The sequence below is a fragment of the Ailuropoda melanoleuca genome, chromosome 1, assembly GCF_002007445.2.
Source record: "Ailuropoda melanoleuca isolate Jingjing chromosome 1, ASM200744v2, whole genome shotgun sequence".
NCBI lineage: Eukaryota > Metazoa > Chordata > Mammalia > Carnivora > Ursidae > Ailuropoda > Ailuropoda melanoleuca.
In genome coordinates, this window is record NC_048218.1 from 92,009,267 (window position 1) to 92,027,360 (window position 18,094).

Consider the following 18,094-nt stretch of genomic DNA (forward strand, 5'->3'; position numbering starts at 1 on the left):
TCTGTCAGTGTCTGACAAACATGCCGTATGGGCAAAAAAAAATAATGCCATTTGTTGTAGTATGGTTGCATGCTTGATAATATGTGATGGTTATTAAAGTCCCTCGTTAATTTTATTACTATTTAAACAAATCCATCTGCTATCTTTACAGAGTTGATTTTTTTTCCCCAAGGGAATGCATTTGAACCAGTGTCATCTGCACAAAGTTTTTTCTCTTAAGGTGATTATCCTTCATAGATCCCTTCTGTTGGCTTGTATGTTCTTAAACGTATGGTTTATCTACCTAACCCTTTTGGTTGTGTGCATTCTGAAGTCCTGGGCCTTTAGGGGCTTTGGTTTTAAGGTGGAGGTATGCTTGTATGATGTAATTTTGGGGTAAAATTATATTTTGTAATTAAATTTTGTAAAAAAAGACATTTACTCTAGGAAAGAATCCAACTTTGCAAAAAACATTAACCGTAGCCCATCTTTTAGAATTATTAAACTTATGATTTTTAAATTTCTTTGAAGAGAAAATATATACTTTAAATATTTCTCATTTAAAAAGCTAAAAAAACTGAGTGGATGAATTGAATACTGAGGATGAAAAAATCCATTGGGAGGAATAAAAGTTTTGAATAATTGAGATTATGGAGAAATTTATCAGAATAAAACTCTAGCAATGGTACATGTTGCCTAGAAAAGAAAATTAGCTTAAGGAATGTTGTTTTTTTAAACATTCTCTAAAAGACTTTTTAAATTTGTAAAATAATTTACAATAAAAATGGAAATAAGTCTCTAAATGTTTAGGCAGAATGATCAAATTAATAATTAATTTATAACTGGGAAAAGCAGTCTTCCCAAAGCAGGTTTCATATCAGATTTCACTGAAGGAATTTTATCACTTAAAGATTAATAACCATTAACTCATCAAGGAAAGGAGTTTCAAAGTCTGTTCCTTAATGGGAAACATTTTGGTTTTTAGGATGCAAATTTATAGATTCTTTATTCTTGTCGTCTTCATTGATGTTAATAGACGTAAAGAGATTGAGTTCCACTTCTAATTTACTTTTATTAAAACAACTTGATAGAAACAACAATGGGCATCTAGAAATAAGTTTGTCAATCAATTCTTATGTTTCTATATCTTCTTTTAGATTTTTGAAGAATCCACAGTGGATATTGTAACATAAAAACACGGGCTTCAAAGTGTACAGTAATTTCAAAGAATCAAATTTAAATTTATATTCGTTCTAGTTCAGTGAATTGGGTTTTAATAATAAGTAAAAAATAAAATTTCTTTGTGTGCCTTCTAATTTTCTAATTGTTTTTGTTAGGGGAAACTTTGGAGGAACGTATTTGGGATAGAAATGTCAACATAAAAGCTAAAAAATTTAAGGTCTTGTTTGTTCTTGCTGTCCTCTCTTAAAAAAAAGATTTTAAAAAAAATTTATGTTATCTCATTCTTGGAAGTTTTTGTTTTCCCCCATGAAAATAGTAACTTTTTCTGCTGTCACGGGTGTGGTCATACTTGCTATAGATGTTCCTATGTTATCTTTCTTACCTTTTTCTTTGAGTACCATCGCCTATTTATTATGTTACTGTGTTTTTCTTTTATTACCTTTGATCACATCTTATTTTTTTTATCAAATCATGTTTCTTCGTGAATTACACATTTCTTCACAATTACTTGTTTGTTTCAAATATTTAAAGATAGCAGTATCTGTTTACTTTTTAAGAGTTGTGAAATTTTAAAAGATTAAGTGTGAATTATCAAAGTAAAAGTGTATTTTTAAAAAAAATATATTTATAAAAGATACATTTATAAAATTAAGATTTTTCATTGACATTTGGGTATGATAAGATACGTGAGAGTAGATAATTTAGAGCTAATAAATGTTCTACAGTTTGTTTAGGAAAGGGGGGCAGATGGGACTAATGTATTTTATTGAGGTAAGTTTGGCAGTCATTGCCAGTGTTAGAATAGCTGTAGTTATGAGCCAAACAAGTGTGTTGTGCAGTCTCCTAATGATCTTGTGAGTAAAACCTCTATTTCTTTGCTTTATTCAATATTTTAGTTGTTGCACTTAGATTTTTTTATGCTGATGGTGCCAGATGTCTGTGACAAATCTGTTTTTGCCTACTTCTTTTATTAACTTATTTTGCCTTTACATAGCAGATTTGAAAGAAAGTGTGTGTAGTTAGGCTTACCTATAAAGAATGACAAGTATTTTATAATATTCTTTGATGGATTATTTCAGAATATGCTGTTTATGTTATTATAACTCTTATCCTTTAAAACTCTTTCATTATTTTTTAAAAACCAGAATTCTATGCACGATCAAACTTTGATTCCTTAAAAGCTACTAAAAACTCGTGACAGCATTAATGTTACAGAGAGAATTTCAACATTTTGAGGAAAGATAATATCTAATAAAGGAATGTTACACAGATACAGTTGAACTGGTTGATAAAATCATACTTGTCTAATTACCTCTGAATCAACATCCCCACCACTGCCAAATTAAGGTGTAATCACCACGACAGCAGATGTCCCTCACTAGAAAAAAAAATATTTTTTTTCCTTTAACCCCCAGGACATTTCTTTTGGATGACTTTCCCTGTATTGGACATTATTATCATTTAAAAAAGTTATGCGAACAGATACTAGCAGCTATCATTGTTGTGCTGTACAATATGTACAATAATCAACTGTTTTTACTTCAGGGGATCCAGACATGAGGCAGGGAATCTCTTGGTGAAACAGATTTCCAGATGCAGGGTTCGGAGCAAATAACTTTTAAAAATGTAGTCTACTCAGTTATCAGATCACAGTTCTGGATATTATATTTGGTATAAAATTATCAGTAACTGGAAGATTCTTAATTTTTTTTTTTTTTAGGATTTCTAAATTTTTAAAAAGACAGACTTTTTTTTAAAGATATTTTATTTTTAATAGAGGCTTGGAAAGTTTGGTTTTTTAAAAAACTGTATCACTGTTGCTAGATTTATGTCTTTGTAGCTGAAACTTGATATCCTTTTTATAACACATGGTTTATGCTGGTTTTAATAATCTTGACCATTTTTATATCTAATTTTATATACTTCAAATCATCAAACTTTAATAGTTTGATTAAAAATACAATATTAGATATCATAGAGTTTTTTGTGAATATTGTTGAGATTTTTGTTTTAACGTTTATTAGAAATATTAATCAGTTTAGGTAAAACTCATGGCCTTTGTAAATTTTTTAGTAGTAAGCTTTGTATATAAAAGGAAGGAAAAGAACTGCTTTGTGGCTTTGTTTTTAGTAACCTATCATTTTTCAAAAATAATGTTTAAATAATGACGACAAAATAGTCTAAAAGTGGCCTTTGAAAACAGCCGTAAGTTTAATGAAAAAATTAATGAGTTATTTTTAGTTACATATTACCTTCTCAGATTGAGTCCATGTTTTCTTCTTACAGTACGCTCTTTAGCATTAGATAACAGGTGGTTAAGTTAAAAACTTAAAAACTTTAAAAGTATGGAACAATATTAAAGAACTAAAAATGTGTCAAATGGCTTAGGAGGGGTGTGTGTGTGTGTGTGCGTGTATTATTTCAAGGACGTATGTTTTCTGTTTACCTGGTACTAGCTTATAAAAATTCATTAGATTGTGTAGATCAGAAGATTAAAGAATTAAAGATATAATTGCATACCTTTTTTGTATTTTTTAGGCATTACTTTTTATGATTTAATCTTCAGTTCACATAAATAAAAGAAGAGCCTGGGGTGTCATCCTTTCAGCAGTTCCTGATATTTGTCATTTTGGAGAATTACTTAGTGTGCTTGTGAAAAATACTAGTATTTATTTTGATTCATGACAGTTGAAGTTAATAGAAACGGTAGTAAATTCCCCAAGTAGTTATATGAGTGTATAAAATCAAAACTTTTTTTTTATTCTCAAAATTAAAAATATGTTCTGACTTGACTTTCACCTTTTTGAAACTTTTGTAATTTGTAGCTTAGATACTGATCCACAACTTGCTTTTAGTGAAATATTGTCAAGCATTATGAAAAACCTCATTTGAGCTGTTTTAAAGGTTCCTTTCAGCCTGTCAAATAATTATTTTGCCTTTTTAAAATTTAAAACACTTAGAATTTATTTTTTTTCAGTTAAGTTAGGAACACCTTAGTAAATGTATTTTTAGAAACATTTTAAGGCAGTGTGGTTTGTCGTTGCAGGTTTATCAAGTAGAAGATGTGTGTGAAGAAGAAATGCCAGAAGAGTCCGATGAATGTGTCCGGATGGACAGAACCCCACCACCACCCACACTGTCTCCAGCAGCTATAACTGTCGGGAGAGAAGATTTGACTTCTGAACATCCTTTGTTAGGTAAGGAAATATTGAAATTCTGGGGAATTTTCTGTTAGGTAAATGATAGCAACAAAGTTTAGTAAAGTTAGTGAAGTTTAATAACTGGAGATGGTATTAAGCTATTATATAATTGCACCCAAATATAAATAGAATTCAAGATTTTTTTAAATGGGGAACAATTAAAACAGTTGATGAGGAACCACCCAAATAAAAAACATTCTTTAGCTTTCAAATTTTCAGTGGTTTGCACAGATACATTTTATATGCGCATTCAGATTCATGTGTCAAGCTATTTCTAAGCTTAAAAATTAGAATAAATCGAGTTCTATTAAAAGATTTCAGTTATGCTTTCCAGAAATCACAAAGCATTCTGAGTCATATCTGACATTCCTCATAATTGCTTGTGATCTAGGCTGTGAGTATGTTTTTAAAAGTGTTCTTTCCGAGACAGTTCTTAAATTAAACCTCACTAATTCTTTCTAGCGACATGGATTAAAAAATCGTTGGCCTTAAGCATTTAAATTTTTATTCACTACTTTAGTGCTACTCATGAGGTCAAGTAAATCTTTTGTATGCTCCTTCTCCTCCTCACAATATTAAAGTGACTGAATCCTGGGTGTTTTACTAAAACATTAGTATGACCTAGAGCCCAGTGTCTAAGTACTAAAAAAGACATAGTCCATGTTAGATTTTTATTTTTATTTATTTAATAAAAGCTTTTCTTTTTTTACCCTTTAAATGTGGGGCTTGAACTCATAACCCTGAGATCAAGAGCTGCATGCTCTACTGACTGTTAGATTTTTAAAAAATTTATGAATAATTTATTTAGATTGGGGTTGGTGGACTATAGCTCATGCTTTAAATCTTTCTTGCTGCCTGTTTTTTTGCATGACCCATGAGCTGAGGATGGTTTTAAAAATTTTAAATGGTTGAAAAAAAAATCAAAAAAGTAATATTTCATGTCACGTGAAAATTATGCCAAATTCAAATTTCATTGTCCATAAATAAAATTCTGTATAACACAGCTGCCTTCACTTATTCAAATATTATCTTTGTTTACTTTTGTATTACTGTAGCAAAGAAGAGTAGTTGCAGAGCCCATATGGCTGGCTCTTTATAGAAAGCTTGCTGACCCTTGACCCAGCTAATCTTGAGTCAGTCTTTCTTTTAAGGATTCAGTTCTCTTGAACATCTCATGGCCCTCGTGATTATTTACAGTAAACAAGAACCTCGATCACCTACAGGCAAACAAATTGTAACAGGACACTGACTTTGCTACCAAAGCTACCCTTGCCCTCCCTCTCTTTTTTTCAACTGTGCCAGCACTCTAACCCTTTCCTTCTCTCTGATATTCTCCCTTACTATTCAGTGTGAATCTTTGGAAGGCACAGAAGGGGGGAAAATCAGTGTTCTTCAATATTTTCTCCGTCCTAAGAAATAGAAAATGTTTAGTCAATGAAATGATATAAAATATTTAAGACAAGTTTAATGGTATTGCCTGTGTTTATTCATAATAATACCTCAAAAGATAGATTTAGGAAAATCTATAATATTAAATCTTCGTAGTTTCTCTGAACTGAAAATGGATTTAATGTTGCTGCAGATTTCCTGGAGTTTGATTTAAAGGCAGAAATAAAAGTTTAATTGGATACTAAGCTTGCATTGTGACTGTGATTTAATTACCTAAAAAGCATTACTAATGGTCATGCAAAGAAAATTTAAACATTTCTGAAATATTGGAACACAATAACATCTTCACATTTTTTCCCTCAAGAATGCAGGGCAAGATCCTGTCAAGCAAATCCCTCTGGCTAAGTTGTCTGAGTACAATGTAGACTTCTGAATCTTCATTCATTCTTACTACTTCGTGTGTGAGGGGGAGAAGCAAGCACAAGTTGATTTTTAGAATAACTCTCATCAAATCATGAAATAAACTGACCTGCAAAAATAGAGGGATTTGTTTCCATCCAATATTCAGTTTTCATAAATCTCTAAAGATTCTTTAAAAGTGAAAAACATCCATAAAAAAGGATGGAAAAAGCTCATAGATCTTGAGCAGAAAATGACACTGTAAATAGGCAGAGAGTACCCTGTGGCAAAGTTCTGTCAGTTGTGTTTTCTCTCACAGTTATCTTAAATCTAGAGAGTGTGATAATTGTGGTTTTGTTCTACTGTAATACATCAGTGTTTCTCATATGTTTTATTTTAACAGCTGATTGTACACTGACAAGTAATAGCTATTAGCTTCTTCAAAAAGTCAGTAGTAACTTACAGCTCTAGTTTTAACAACACTTAGGATGTTAAAAGATGGGTACATACGATCTAAAAATTAGAACATACACCAAGCAGCATTTTCTTAACAAACCATATTATATTTAATGCAGCTTTATATATATATATATTTAAAAGCTTTAAAGCTTTTATTTATTTGTTTTAGAGGGAGGGAGAGCAGTAGCGGCAGGGGCGGGGTGGCAGTGAGGGAGAGAGAATCTCAAGCAGACTCTGCATGAGCTGGGAGCCTGACATGGGGCTCGATCTCATAACCATGAGATAATGATCTGAGCCAAAACCAAGAGTCAAATGCTTAACCGATAGAGCCACCCAGGTGCCCCAAGGCAGCTTTATATTTCTAAAGTAACAAAGTATCTATAAATCTGTAAGGGACATTAAAATTTTATCTTATTTTTCAGTACCCCATAGATTTATACTTTCCTTCAGACAGGAAAAAATACCTTTCAGTCCCACTTTAGAATTTTATAATTTTTATCCCTTTTCCTCTAGGAGTAAATGTGAAGATTTGGTATGTAGGATAGGATTTTCCTGGAGTTTCTCAGTTTGGTAATGCATGTGTACAATACTGTGTGTGTTCCTGAAGTCAGCAAACTAGCATTTTCTGTTGACTTTCTTGTTTAGTTTTTAATAAGGGATTGTGTAATTTTAAGGTGTTTTTCCAGTGCAGTTTATCTTGGTGGATTATTTGATGCCTTATCATAGTGCTGTGATAAGCTATATTATATTAATCACAATTTCTGAGTGTGAATTATTAGAGCTTTTCCATATCTGAGATTATACAGATGATCACTACACTGTTTTCTTGGCTGAAATTTTTATTCTTTAGGGACTCCTATTCTTTCTTTTTTACCTAACTGGGCTTTGTTTTGAGCATCTTTGATAGTGGTGTCAACCCTTTTCATACTAGTAGAGAGGAGTTAACCATAGCAGTTAAGAACATTGTCTCAAGAACTGGCTCCCTGGGTTAGTATCCCAGCTCCATTACTTAATAGTTGTGTGCCCTCGGGCAAGTTACTTTATCTTTCTGTTTCTGCACTGTGACATGGAGATAACACCAGTACCTACTCTTGGGCTAGTTTTGAGGGTTAAACGGTTACAGCATGTGAGACATTTACATAGTACCTGGCATGTTAGTGCTCGGTAAGTTGTAGTATTATCTTTCCACTTGTGCTCTTTTTTGGTTATTTTTCTTAGACATCTGTACTCACTGATGTTTTTAGCTGCCATCTGGTTCCATCTTCCCACTTTAGTACAGTCAGTGAAGGTTTGGTGCTATCGTATGGGTAGGTAAAGTCTGTCATAGGCTGTGGGGTCTATCTTATTGTGGTCTTCAGAGTTTGAAGGGGAGGGATCACAGTGATCCACCCCAATATTTTGGAACTGCTGGGTACTAAAGTGTTCCCCCAAATTGACATACACAGTGTCACTAAAGAATTGTTAAAAAAAAATTGTGCATGGATTTGGATTAACCTTAATACTTGAAATAAAGGTGATGCTGTGTAATCGTTTACAAATCTCTACTTATTCTGTGGATTTTATGATCCTTTTTTTTTTTTTTAAAGATTTTATTTATTTATTTGACAGAGAGACAGCCAGCGAGAGAGGGAACATAAGCAGGGGGAGTGGGAGAGGGAGAAGCAGGCTCCCAGCGGAGGAGCCTGATGTGGGGCTCGATCCCAGAACGTCGGGATCATGCCCTGAGACGAAGGCAGACGCTTAACGACTGAACCAACCCAGGCGCCCCTATTTAAGTGTACTTTCAAAGTACTTTTTCCTCCATGCCATCTGGAATACATAAATAGGAACATAGGGAATTTAATATCTGTGTAGCTTGAAATTTTTTAAAACAACAGTATTCATAATTATTCTTAAATTGACACGCAAACACTTTTCATATCGTATGGGACAGTTCTTTTTAACCAGGGTTGGAATGATCACTTTTAGCTAGTTATCCCCTTCTGTAAAGTGGGGATAATACTAGCTTCTATCTCATAAGATTAAATGAGATTAAATATACAGTTCTTAGAATGGTGTTTTAAAGCACCAGGTGTGGACTGTTAATAAATGTTTATTCTTGAATTTTGTTTCTTATTTGCCTGCATAGAATGCTAAAGATAAAAAAATGACTTTTTTTCCAGAGCAAGTGGAATTACCTGCTGTGGCATCAGTCAGTGCTTCAGTAATTAAATCTCCATCAGATCCTTCACATGTTTCTGTTCCTCCACCTCCACTTTTACTTCCAGCTGCTACCACGAGGAGTAATAGTACGTCTGTGCCCAGTAGCATTCCCAGTATAGAAAACAAACCTCCACAGGCTATTGTTAAACCACAGATCCTAACCCATGTTATTGAAGGCTTTGTAATTCAGGAGGGATTGGAGCCATTTCCTGTAAGTAGTAAGCAAATTTGTATTTTTTTAATTATTCATGTAGCATTATCTTTAAATGTAGTGTGTTCTTTAATAAAATACTTATAATTTTATTTCAAAAAATTGTTGATCCCTTATCTAGAATTTCTCTATATATTCTTTATTTATTTCCAAATATATTTCTAGGATTTTTATGTTAGCTATTGTATAAACTAAGGGAAAAAATTTCAGGATATTAAGGATACCAATTTTATAATTTTTAGAGAAAGATAATGGGAAGTTTACTCCAGTGAAATAAATCTCTCTTTTTTCTTTTTAAGGGGAGTGAAATGACACCTAAAGTGCATTATTTTTTTTAAAATGGTGTTTCTTATATAATGTGATACTTTGTGATCTTTAACTTGAGTGCATAAAATAATAACTGCCCAATGACCTGTACTTCTGAAGTTACCCAGTTGATGGTTTATAATTAGCAAATAGATTTTCTCATTCTTAAATCTCAGCCTTTAGCCAGATTTTAAAAATGCCTTAAAATATTCATATTGGAGGTGCTATTTCTGTCACTGAAAGTCTTGTAAGTTGAGACTAGCTGTACATAATTTATATGCTAATGTCTAGAGATGAACGTTCATTTTTCCTTAGAAAATAAAGACAAGTGGCCAAAGTCAAAGCCAAAATCTAAGACAACAAAAGAACATTTCAAAAGCCTTTGAATTATATCCGGTTTTTTAGATTCATGGGTGGTGAAGATCTTGCATTGTGATAGTGGGCTGCCTCATCATTTGCCTTCGTCTTCAGTTAACTGTGTGTTTCAAATTTGGATCTCCTATAAGAATTCTGATAGTGGAGCAATAGTCTTTCCCCCTGCTCCTCAGGGTTTAGATCTTGGCAGTGCTGCATAAAGTCGCTCAAACTTTTTGATCTTAATTTTTGCTCATCTGACAAATGGAGATGATACTTGGCTCTGAGGGTTGTTGAGAGGATTAAATGTGCACATGTTGTTCTGTGCAGTTCCTGGCACTTAGTACCCATAGTTGCTGCTATTAATAATCACTAGTGACAATTACAACTTTTTTCCTGATTACAAAATTAATAATGTATTATCGTAAATGGAAGATATGGGAAATGTACAGAACAAATAATCCCCAAGTAATACCACAATGTGTATTTTTTTAGATATATATTTCATATGATCAAGAATATATATATGTAATTCTTCTGTCAGTATATTTAGAGTTTTCGTTTTCTCATATGCTTAATAGTACTTTGGAAACATTTTGAAAGGTTACATAATACTCCACTTTATGGAAAACCATAATTTATGTAATCCTTGCATTATTGTTGGACATTTTAGGTTTCCATATTTAGTAATTTCTTTAGCACACATTTCTAAAAGTACAGATACTGAATCACATTATGTATATATTCATAAGGCTCATGATATATATTGCCAAATTATTTTCTGGAAAGATTGATTATTTATTTGCTTTATTTTTATTTTTAAAGATTTTATTTTTAAGTTATCTCTACACCCAGTGTGGGATTCAGACTCACAACCCCAAGATCAAGAGTCACATGCTTTTCTGACTGAGTTAACCAGGCGCTTCTGGAAGGATTATTTAAATATATTCACACACTAGAAGTGTGAACTCTTAGCAGCACTGAGTATTAGTTTCTTCAGCAATACCCTTTGTAAATTTTACTTGAGGTATATTAAATATACTAACTGAAATGAACAAAATTTGAAAGTTCATGGGTGCTTTATTCTCTAAAGTTAAATGTAGAAATTTACAATGAGCTATCATTCACCGTCTGGCAGATATCGGAAACTTAACCAGCGTTCTTAAAGGAGGTTCTTTATCAGATTAGCTAAAGGTTCACTCGTAAATCAGTAAATATTTTTGGTCTGGGTTGTTTTTGCTGAGAATATTTCTAAAATAAGTAGTATTTATGTCTTAACCAAGTATATAGAACATAAACAAATATTTTGTTATTGATTTTCATGCTAATGTTTGAGGATTTTTCCATTTCTTTTTGTGATTATAGTGGACTAAGTTGCTGAACTAGGTAGGAGTCAGGAGACTGAGTTCTAGTCCTGATTCTGCTTTTGTAAAGAAATCACCTAAACACTTAGAACATTAGTTCACTCATCTTTAAAATACATACAATAATGATCTATCCTAAGGAGACAACCCTATGAGTAAAAAGGCTTATACATGAAAAATAAATCTTAAAAGTTGTTGCAGAAAAAAAAATAAGGGTACTGGTTAATCAAAATTTATAACCGATTTTATTTATTTATTTATTTATTTATTTATAAAAAGATTTATTCACTTATTGCAGAGAGAGCATGAGCAAGCACGGGGAATGTGAGGAAGGGGTCAAGGGAGAGGGAGAGTGAGTCATAGGCAGGCTCCATACTGAGTGTGGAGCCCAGTGCAGGGCTTAATCGGATCTCACGACCCTGACATCACGACCTGAGCCGAAACCAGGAGTCATGCCTAACTGACTGCACCACCCAGATGCCCCTATTACCGCCTTTTAAAGACATTTTTTAACTACTTGCCTAAACCAGGACACTAGGTTCTGTTTGACAGAGACTTTGAAGCATTCATACTGCTGATGATTTGAAATACAAACTGTTGATGTCCAGATTGCCTAAAATGTTCTTAAGGAATAAAGCACTTAGTGAATCAGTTCAATTGATCAGTTGAACAAGTAAATTAGCACAGATACTATTCATTTCTAGAGGTTTTTTAACCAAGTTATTTCTGAAAAGCCTTTCAAAAGATTATTTTATTTTCTCTTCTAAAGGTGAGTCGTTCATCTTTGCTAATAGAACAGCCTGTGAAAAAAAGGCCTCTTTTGGATAATCAGGTGATAAATTCTGTATGTGTTCAGCCAGAGCTACAGAATAATACGAAGCATGCAGATAATTCATCTGACACAGAGATGGAAGACATGATTGCTGAAGGTTTGTGGATTTTACTTAAGATACTGTTTAACTTTGACCTTTACCATTTGAAACAGGATATGGATTTTTATTCTACACATATTTTCACACACTAGGAAGCTATTCACTTTTATTCTTATATAATGCATTATTTAACTGAGGTAAATGGAAAGCTAATCAGACCTTTAATGGATAAATAATTCAAATAAAAAGATTGATGTTTAATTTGCGTAATGTCAATTTGATTTTTGAAGGCGTGTGGGAGAGAAAGTTCCATTGTATATGAAAGTAATTTAGAATTTTTGCATCAAAGCAACCGGTTCTCTGTCTTTTTTTTCTAAGTGGACTTAACTAAGTGACTGTTTTGCTGAGTTTGCTTAAAAATTTAAAGCTCCTGGGTTGTTTGGTTTTAGACTTTCCATATCCTGATGTTTGATGTTGGGTAGGTGTTAACAATTGTAGTAAGGATGTACTTGTCAATCAAGAGGTGATTAAATTTGTTCAAAGAAGAAAATATCACTGAATTTTCTTAATGTCAGAGATTCCTTCTTTATAGATTTTAGTCTAATAGTGAAATATTACAGAAAAGTCAGTCATATACAAAATTACTATAGGAAAACAAACAAATAAATGCAGAAGTTATGTATTTTATTTTTTATTGATTCTGATCATGGCCCTGTAATTGTGATACAGTTTAATCAAATAGCATTTAGTGTAGTCAGGGCTCTACAGTAGTGATTTAATTAACATCTGTGTCTAGGTAATTGTCCTTAATATCTTAGTATATTTCATCTAAAATTAATTAACGTTCACATGTTTATTGAGCATGTATTATGTGTGTCTATACTTTGGTAAATTAAGCAAAATAGCATGCTGGTAAACAAAATAGTCTTCGCCCACGGTTTTCCTGTTTGTTCGGAGGAAGGCACCTGTGTCATTGTTAGTAAGTTATAAACTGTTGAAATGTATTATTTAAACAGCAAAGAGTATGCTAGTGGTATAAAATTTGGTTTTTACTGCTAACTTATATTGAGATCGGTTTGATTTTTTTCACTTTAAAAGAATGTTAACAATGAAAAATTTCAAACATACATGGATTAGAATTGTATAATGAGTCCTCACTCACCCAGACTCAACATTGTTACCCAATTTCAAACATTATTTTTGCCATACCAGCTTCATCTATCCCTTTTGTTTTCCTCCCTCCATTCCGCCTTCTTTCTCTGTTGCCTTTCTCTTTCTCTTCTTCCCTCCTTTCTGTTTAAAAAAAAAAAAATCATAGTCCTCATTTCATTTCACTGGTATATAACTCATTGTGCATTTCTAAAAAACATGCATTTTCTTATGTAACTATAGTGCTATATCACACAAAACAATATTAATAGTAATTCTTTGGGGTCATCTAGTACCTAGTTCATATTAAGATTTTCTCAGTTGTATAATTGTATAAATTGTTATAAATATCCTTTTATAGTTATGTTTCAAATCAGAATCCAGACAGGTCTACATTTTGCCTTTTGTTATGAACTTAATTTCATTTAATTCCTGAATACTTTTAGTTAGCATACTATTTTATCTGAGAAAATGTTTCATTTGAGATGAAGAGTAGTAAAGATGAATATACAGGGATTTTTTTCTTTTTTTGGGGGGGGAGGGGTAAAGGGAGAGAGAGAATCTCAAGCAGGCTCCATGCCCAGCACGGGGTGGGGGAGGGCCGCTATGTGAGGCTTGATCTCACAGCCCCAGGAGCATGACCTGAGCCAAAATCAGGAGTCGGATACTTAACCAACTGAGCCACCCAGGTACCCTGCAGGGATTCTTTTTCTTGCCTTGAACTACAAGAAGTGTATAAATGAAAGTTCTAGGCTACAAAACATATATAATGTGCCCTATTGTGTGTACACATTGGAGAAAAATGGAAAACTGCTTAGGAAGCTTCACAGCATCTGTCATGATACTCGTGGTTTATAATAGACATACAGCGTATGTTAGACTGTGGTAGAATCTGAGAGGAACTTTTGATCTAGTGGGAACTAGTGAATTTAAGATAACTAAGGCGTAACGTGGTAAATTTTAAATGAATTGTATAGATGGTAAGAATTCGGGACGTTAAAACTGATTTTAAAACCAGTTGAGATAAACCACACTGTGGTTTTTGAAACTGAAATGACGTATCACCTCGCACCGGTCAGAATGGCTAGTATCCAAAAGACAAGAGACAAGAAATAGCAAGTGTTGGAGAGGATGTGGAGGAAAGAGAACCCTCATGCACAGTTGGTGGGAATGTAAATTGGTGCAGCCACTCTGGAGAATAGTATGGTGGTGCCTCAGAAAACAAAAAAAGGATGTACCATATGATCCAGTAATTCCACTTCTGGGTATTTACCCAAAGGAAATGAAAACACTAATTTAAAAAGATACATGCACCCCTGTGTTTACTACAGCATTATTTACAATAGCCAAGATAAGGAAGCAACCTAGGTGTCCATCATCAATAGATGAATGAATAAAGAAGATATGGTATGTATACACAATGGAGTATTTCTCAGCCATAAAAAAGAATGAAATTTTGTCACCTGTGACAACATGGATGGATCTATAGGGCTTAATGCTAAATGAGATAAGCCAGATTGAGAAAGACAAATACCCTATGATTTCACTCATATGTGGAATCTAAAAATAAAACAAGCAAACAAATAACAATAGAAAGAAACAGACTTATAAATATGGAGAACAAACTGGTGGTTGCCAAAGGAGATAAGGTGGGAGGATGGGTGAAATTGATGAAGGAGATTAAAATGTACAAACTTCCAGTTATAAAATAAATAAGTCACAGGGCTGAAAAGTGTACAGGATAGGGAATATAGTGACTAATATTGTAATACACTTGTAGCAAGTATTTCATGAGTATAATTGCTGAATGACTACGTTGTGCACCTGAAACTAATTTAATATTACATGTAAATTATATTTTCAATTAAAAAAAAACCTGGGTGATGGAATGTTCTGAATATGTCTATTAAATCCATCTGGTCCAATGTTTCATTCAAAACCACTGTTTCCTTGTTGATTTTCTGTTTAAATGATCTGTCCGTAGTGGAAATGGGGTGTTAAAGTCCCCCACTATTATTGTATTACTGTCGATTATGTCCTTTATGTTTGTTAGTAACTGTTTTATGTATTTGGGTCCTCCTGTGTTGGGTGCATAAATAATTACAATTGTTATGTCTTCTTGTTGAATTTTCCCCTTTATTACTGTCCTTTGTCTCCTCTTACAGTCTTTGTTTTGAAGTCTGTTTTGTCTGATTGCTGTCCCAGTTTTCTTTTGCCGTTCATTTGCATGATAAATGTTTCTCCATCCCCTCACTTTTAATCTACAGGTGTCTTTCTGTCAGAAATGAGCCTGTTGTAGGCAGCATGTAAATGCGTCTTGTTTTTTTTATCCTTGCTGTCACCCTGTCTTTTGATTGGAGTGTTTAGTCCAGTTACGTTCAAAGTAATTATTAATAGATATGTACTTATTGCTGTTTTGTTACTTGTTTTATGGTTATTTCTGTACAACGTTTGAAAAGAATGCAAACTGGTACAGCCACCATGGAAAACTGTATGGAGGTTCCTCAAAATATTAAAAATAGAACTACTCTGTAGTTCTACTCTACTCTATAATCCAGTGATAGCACTATATACCCCCAAAAAACAAAAACACTAATTCAGAGGGATATATGCACCCCTGTGTTTATTGCATCATTATTTACAACAGCCAAACTATGAAAGCAGCCCAAGTGTCCATCGATGGATGAATGGATAAAGAAGATGTGGTGTATACATACAAAGGAATATTACTCAGCCATAAAAAAGAATGAAATTTTGCCATTACAACAACATGGATAGAGCTAGGGAATATAATGCTAAGTAAAATAAGTCAGAGAAAGACAGCTAACCATATGATCTCACTCATGTAGAATTTAAGAAACAAATGATCAAAGGAAAAAAAAGAGACCAAGAAACAGACTCTTTACTATAGAGAACAAACTGGCTTCCAGAGGGGAGGTAGGTGAAGTAGGTGATGGGGATTAAAGAATATGCTTATCATGATGGAAAACAACAACAAACATGGCTGAGATTATTGCCAGTTTGGTAAGTTTTCTGTAGAGATGGGATTTGACCTGGGTCTTGGATGATAAAACATAGATAACAAACAGGAAGAGCCTTTCAGATTGGAACCATGAATAAATGTACAAAGGATGTTCACATAACTTCAGGAGGGGGCAGTGAGGAGTGGATTGTGGGCTTAGAGAAATAGTGAGAAGTAAGGGGTGCCTGGGTGGCTCAGTCGTTAAGCGTCTGTCTTCAGCCTGGGGTGTGATCCGAGGGTCCTGGGATTGAGCCCCATATCGGGCTCCCTGCTCAGTGGGAAGCCTGCTTCTTTCTCTCCCACTCCCCCTGTCTGTGTTCCCTCTCTCGCTGGCTGTCTCTCTCTGTCAAATAAATAAAATCTTAAAAAAAATAGTGAGAAGACTGGCAGAATCAGATTCTAGAGTATTTTGGATAGTTGACCAAGTCGTTAGGAGTTATCTTCTTGTCAAGAGGATGCTTACTGAAGATTTTTAGGTAGGTTACATGAAAAGAGTGTTTTTGGAAACTGCTGGTCATCTGTAGGATAAATGCAGGTTTGGTATGTAATTGATACTTGTAGTTATAGTGGGAAGAGGAAGGAAAGGATTTATGGAAGACAAGGCAAAGGGTAGTTTAACAGAAGTTACCAGAGTAAAGAAAAGGAAGATTTAAAGATGATTAATCTATGCATTGAGTAGTAAATAAGCCGTAGAGATCTAATGTGTAGTATAATGAATATGGACAACAGTATTCCTTAGAGACTAAAACTTAAGTATTCCAATCACTAAAAAGGGTAACTATGTAAAGTGATAGAGGGTGATAGAAGTGCTAAATATTGCTACAACAACAACCATAATATATAAATGTATCAAATTAACACATCGTACACTTAAATTTGCACAGTGTTATAAGGAATATAGTCAAAAAAGATTAATCTGTTTCATAGTGGAGCTATATTTACATAAAATATGCCAGATTTTTAAATACTTCATAATTTAATTTCCCAAGGTAATTTTATAAAGTGTTTCTATTACTGTGTACTTCAGTGTTTATGGGAAGTACTATAGAATGAAATGGTGAAGTCATTTATTTACTCGCTTTAGTACTATATACAGTGTAATTCAGTACTTAAAAACTTAGTGTGAGGATTATTCTCTTTTTAAAGGATAAACTCTGTTTCTGGTTCTGTAATATCTCCAACCAGTAGACTGTGATTTACCAAAATATCTTATGGCTTCCCTGGTAAATCATCATATTGATCATGATTTCTGTCTCACTGCCTCTCTCTTTTGCTTCTTATTGTTAAGGGATCTCAAGTTTTCTGGAAAACGAAAAAGTACTCCTCACAAAAAAGGGGACATCTCTTAGTTAGGATATATATTTGGCCACTCCATTAGAAACCCAAAATAATTTTTGATTAAATAAGTAGAAGTTTAATTTTTGCCCCAATGCAAGCAGGTGCTGGGCACCCAAGCTGCCAGCTGCCAGTGTGTCATGGCTCTCTCATCCCTAGAATGCTGCTTTCGTTTCCAAGATGGCTAATTTTCATTTTCACATTCTAATCAGTGAAGTGAGATGGGGGAAAAGGACACCACCTGGTGTTTGCAAGCATTTGCATTCACATGTCATGGAGGCCACACCTAGGGCAGAAACCGTAGTTTGTTTTCAGAGCGCATATACCTTGCTGAAAATGAGGATTTTGTTACTGTGGGAAAAAAGTGAAGAATGGATGTTGGAGAATTACCAGCTGTCTATGCCATACACTTCCATCTTTATTAACTAAAACAACAATTTTTGAACTCCTTTGGCTCTGTAATTTTTTATTCACAAATGTGAAAAAGTAGCATTGGTAATACCAAATCTGTTAAACTTCTGACAAACATGAGAAAAGGGATTTTTTGAAGGTTAATGTTCCTCTCTTCATTATGAGAAATAAAACTGATGTTCATTTTTTGTTAGGTTGTCTCGCCTTAGACCATACCTGTTTGGATCTCCCCTCTCTCACCAGCAAAAACATGTTTTCTC

At 33.5% G+C, this 18,094-nt stretch overlaps 2 protein-coding genes across 13 annotated transcripts in view; one reads left to right on the forward strand and one right to left on the reverse strand.

Annotated features, from left to right (window-relative positions):
* The window catches only part of PHC3 (polyhomeotic homolog 3), a 78,263-nt gene that overhangs the window by 39,646 nt on the left and 20,523 nt on the right, over positions 1–18,094 (forward strand). For 10 of the 12 annotated variants that reach the window (XR_857092.3, XM_011226994.3, XM_011226995.3 and 7 more), the window contains 4 exons: positions 173–220; positions 4,208–4,358; positions 8,771–9,021; positions 11,815–11,974. Coding sequence is in view for 11 of the 12 variants with exons in the window: in XM_011226994.3 (XP_011225296.1) it covers positions 173–220; positions 4,208–4,358; positions 8,771–9,021; positions 11,815–11,974 (610 nt within the window). In the remaining variant the exon portion in view is untranslated. The remainder of the gene's footprint in view (positions 1–172; positions 221–4,207; positions 4,359–8,770; positions 9,022–11,814; positions 11,975–18,094) is intronic. The other 2 variants (XM_002920832.4, XM_011226996.3) reach the window with 1 other exon arrangement.
* Positions 1–18,094, reverse strand: part of GPR160 (G protein-coupled receptor 160) — an 85,598-nt gene that overhangs the window by 290 nt on the left and 67,214 nt on the right. The window lies entirely within an intron of this gene.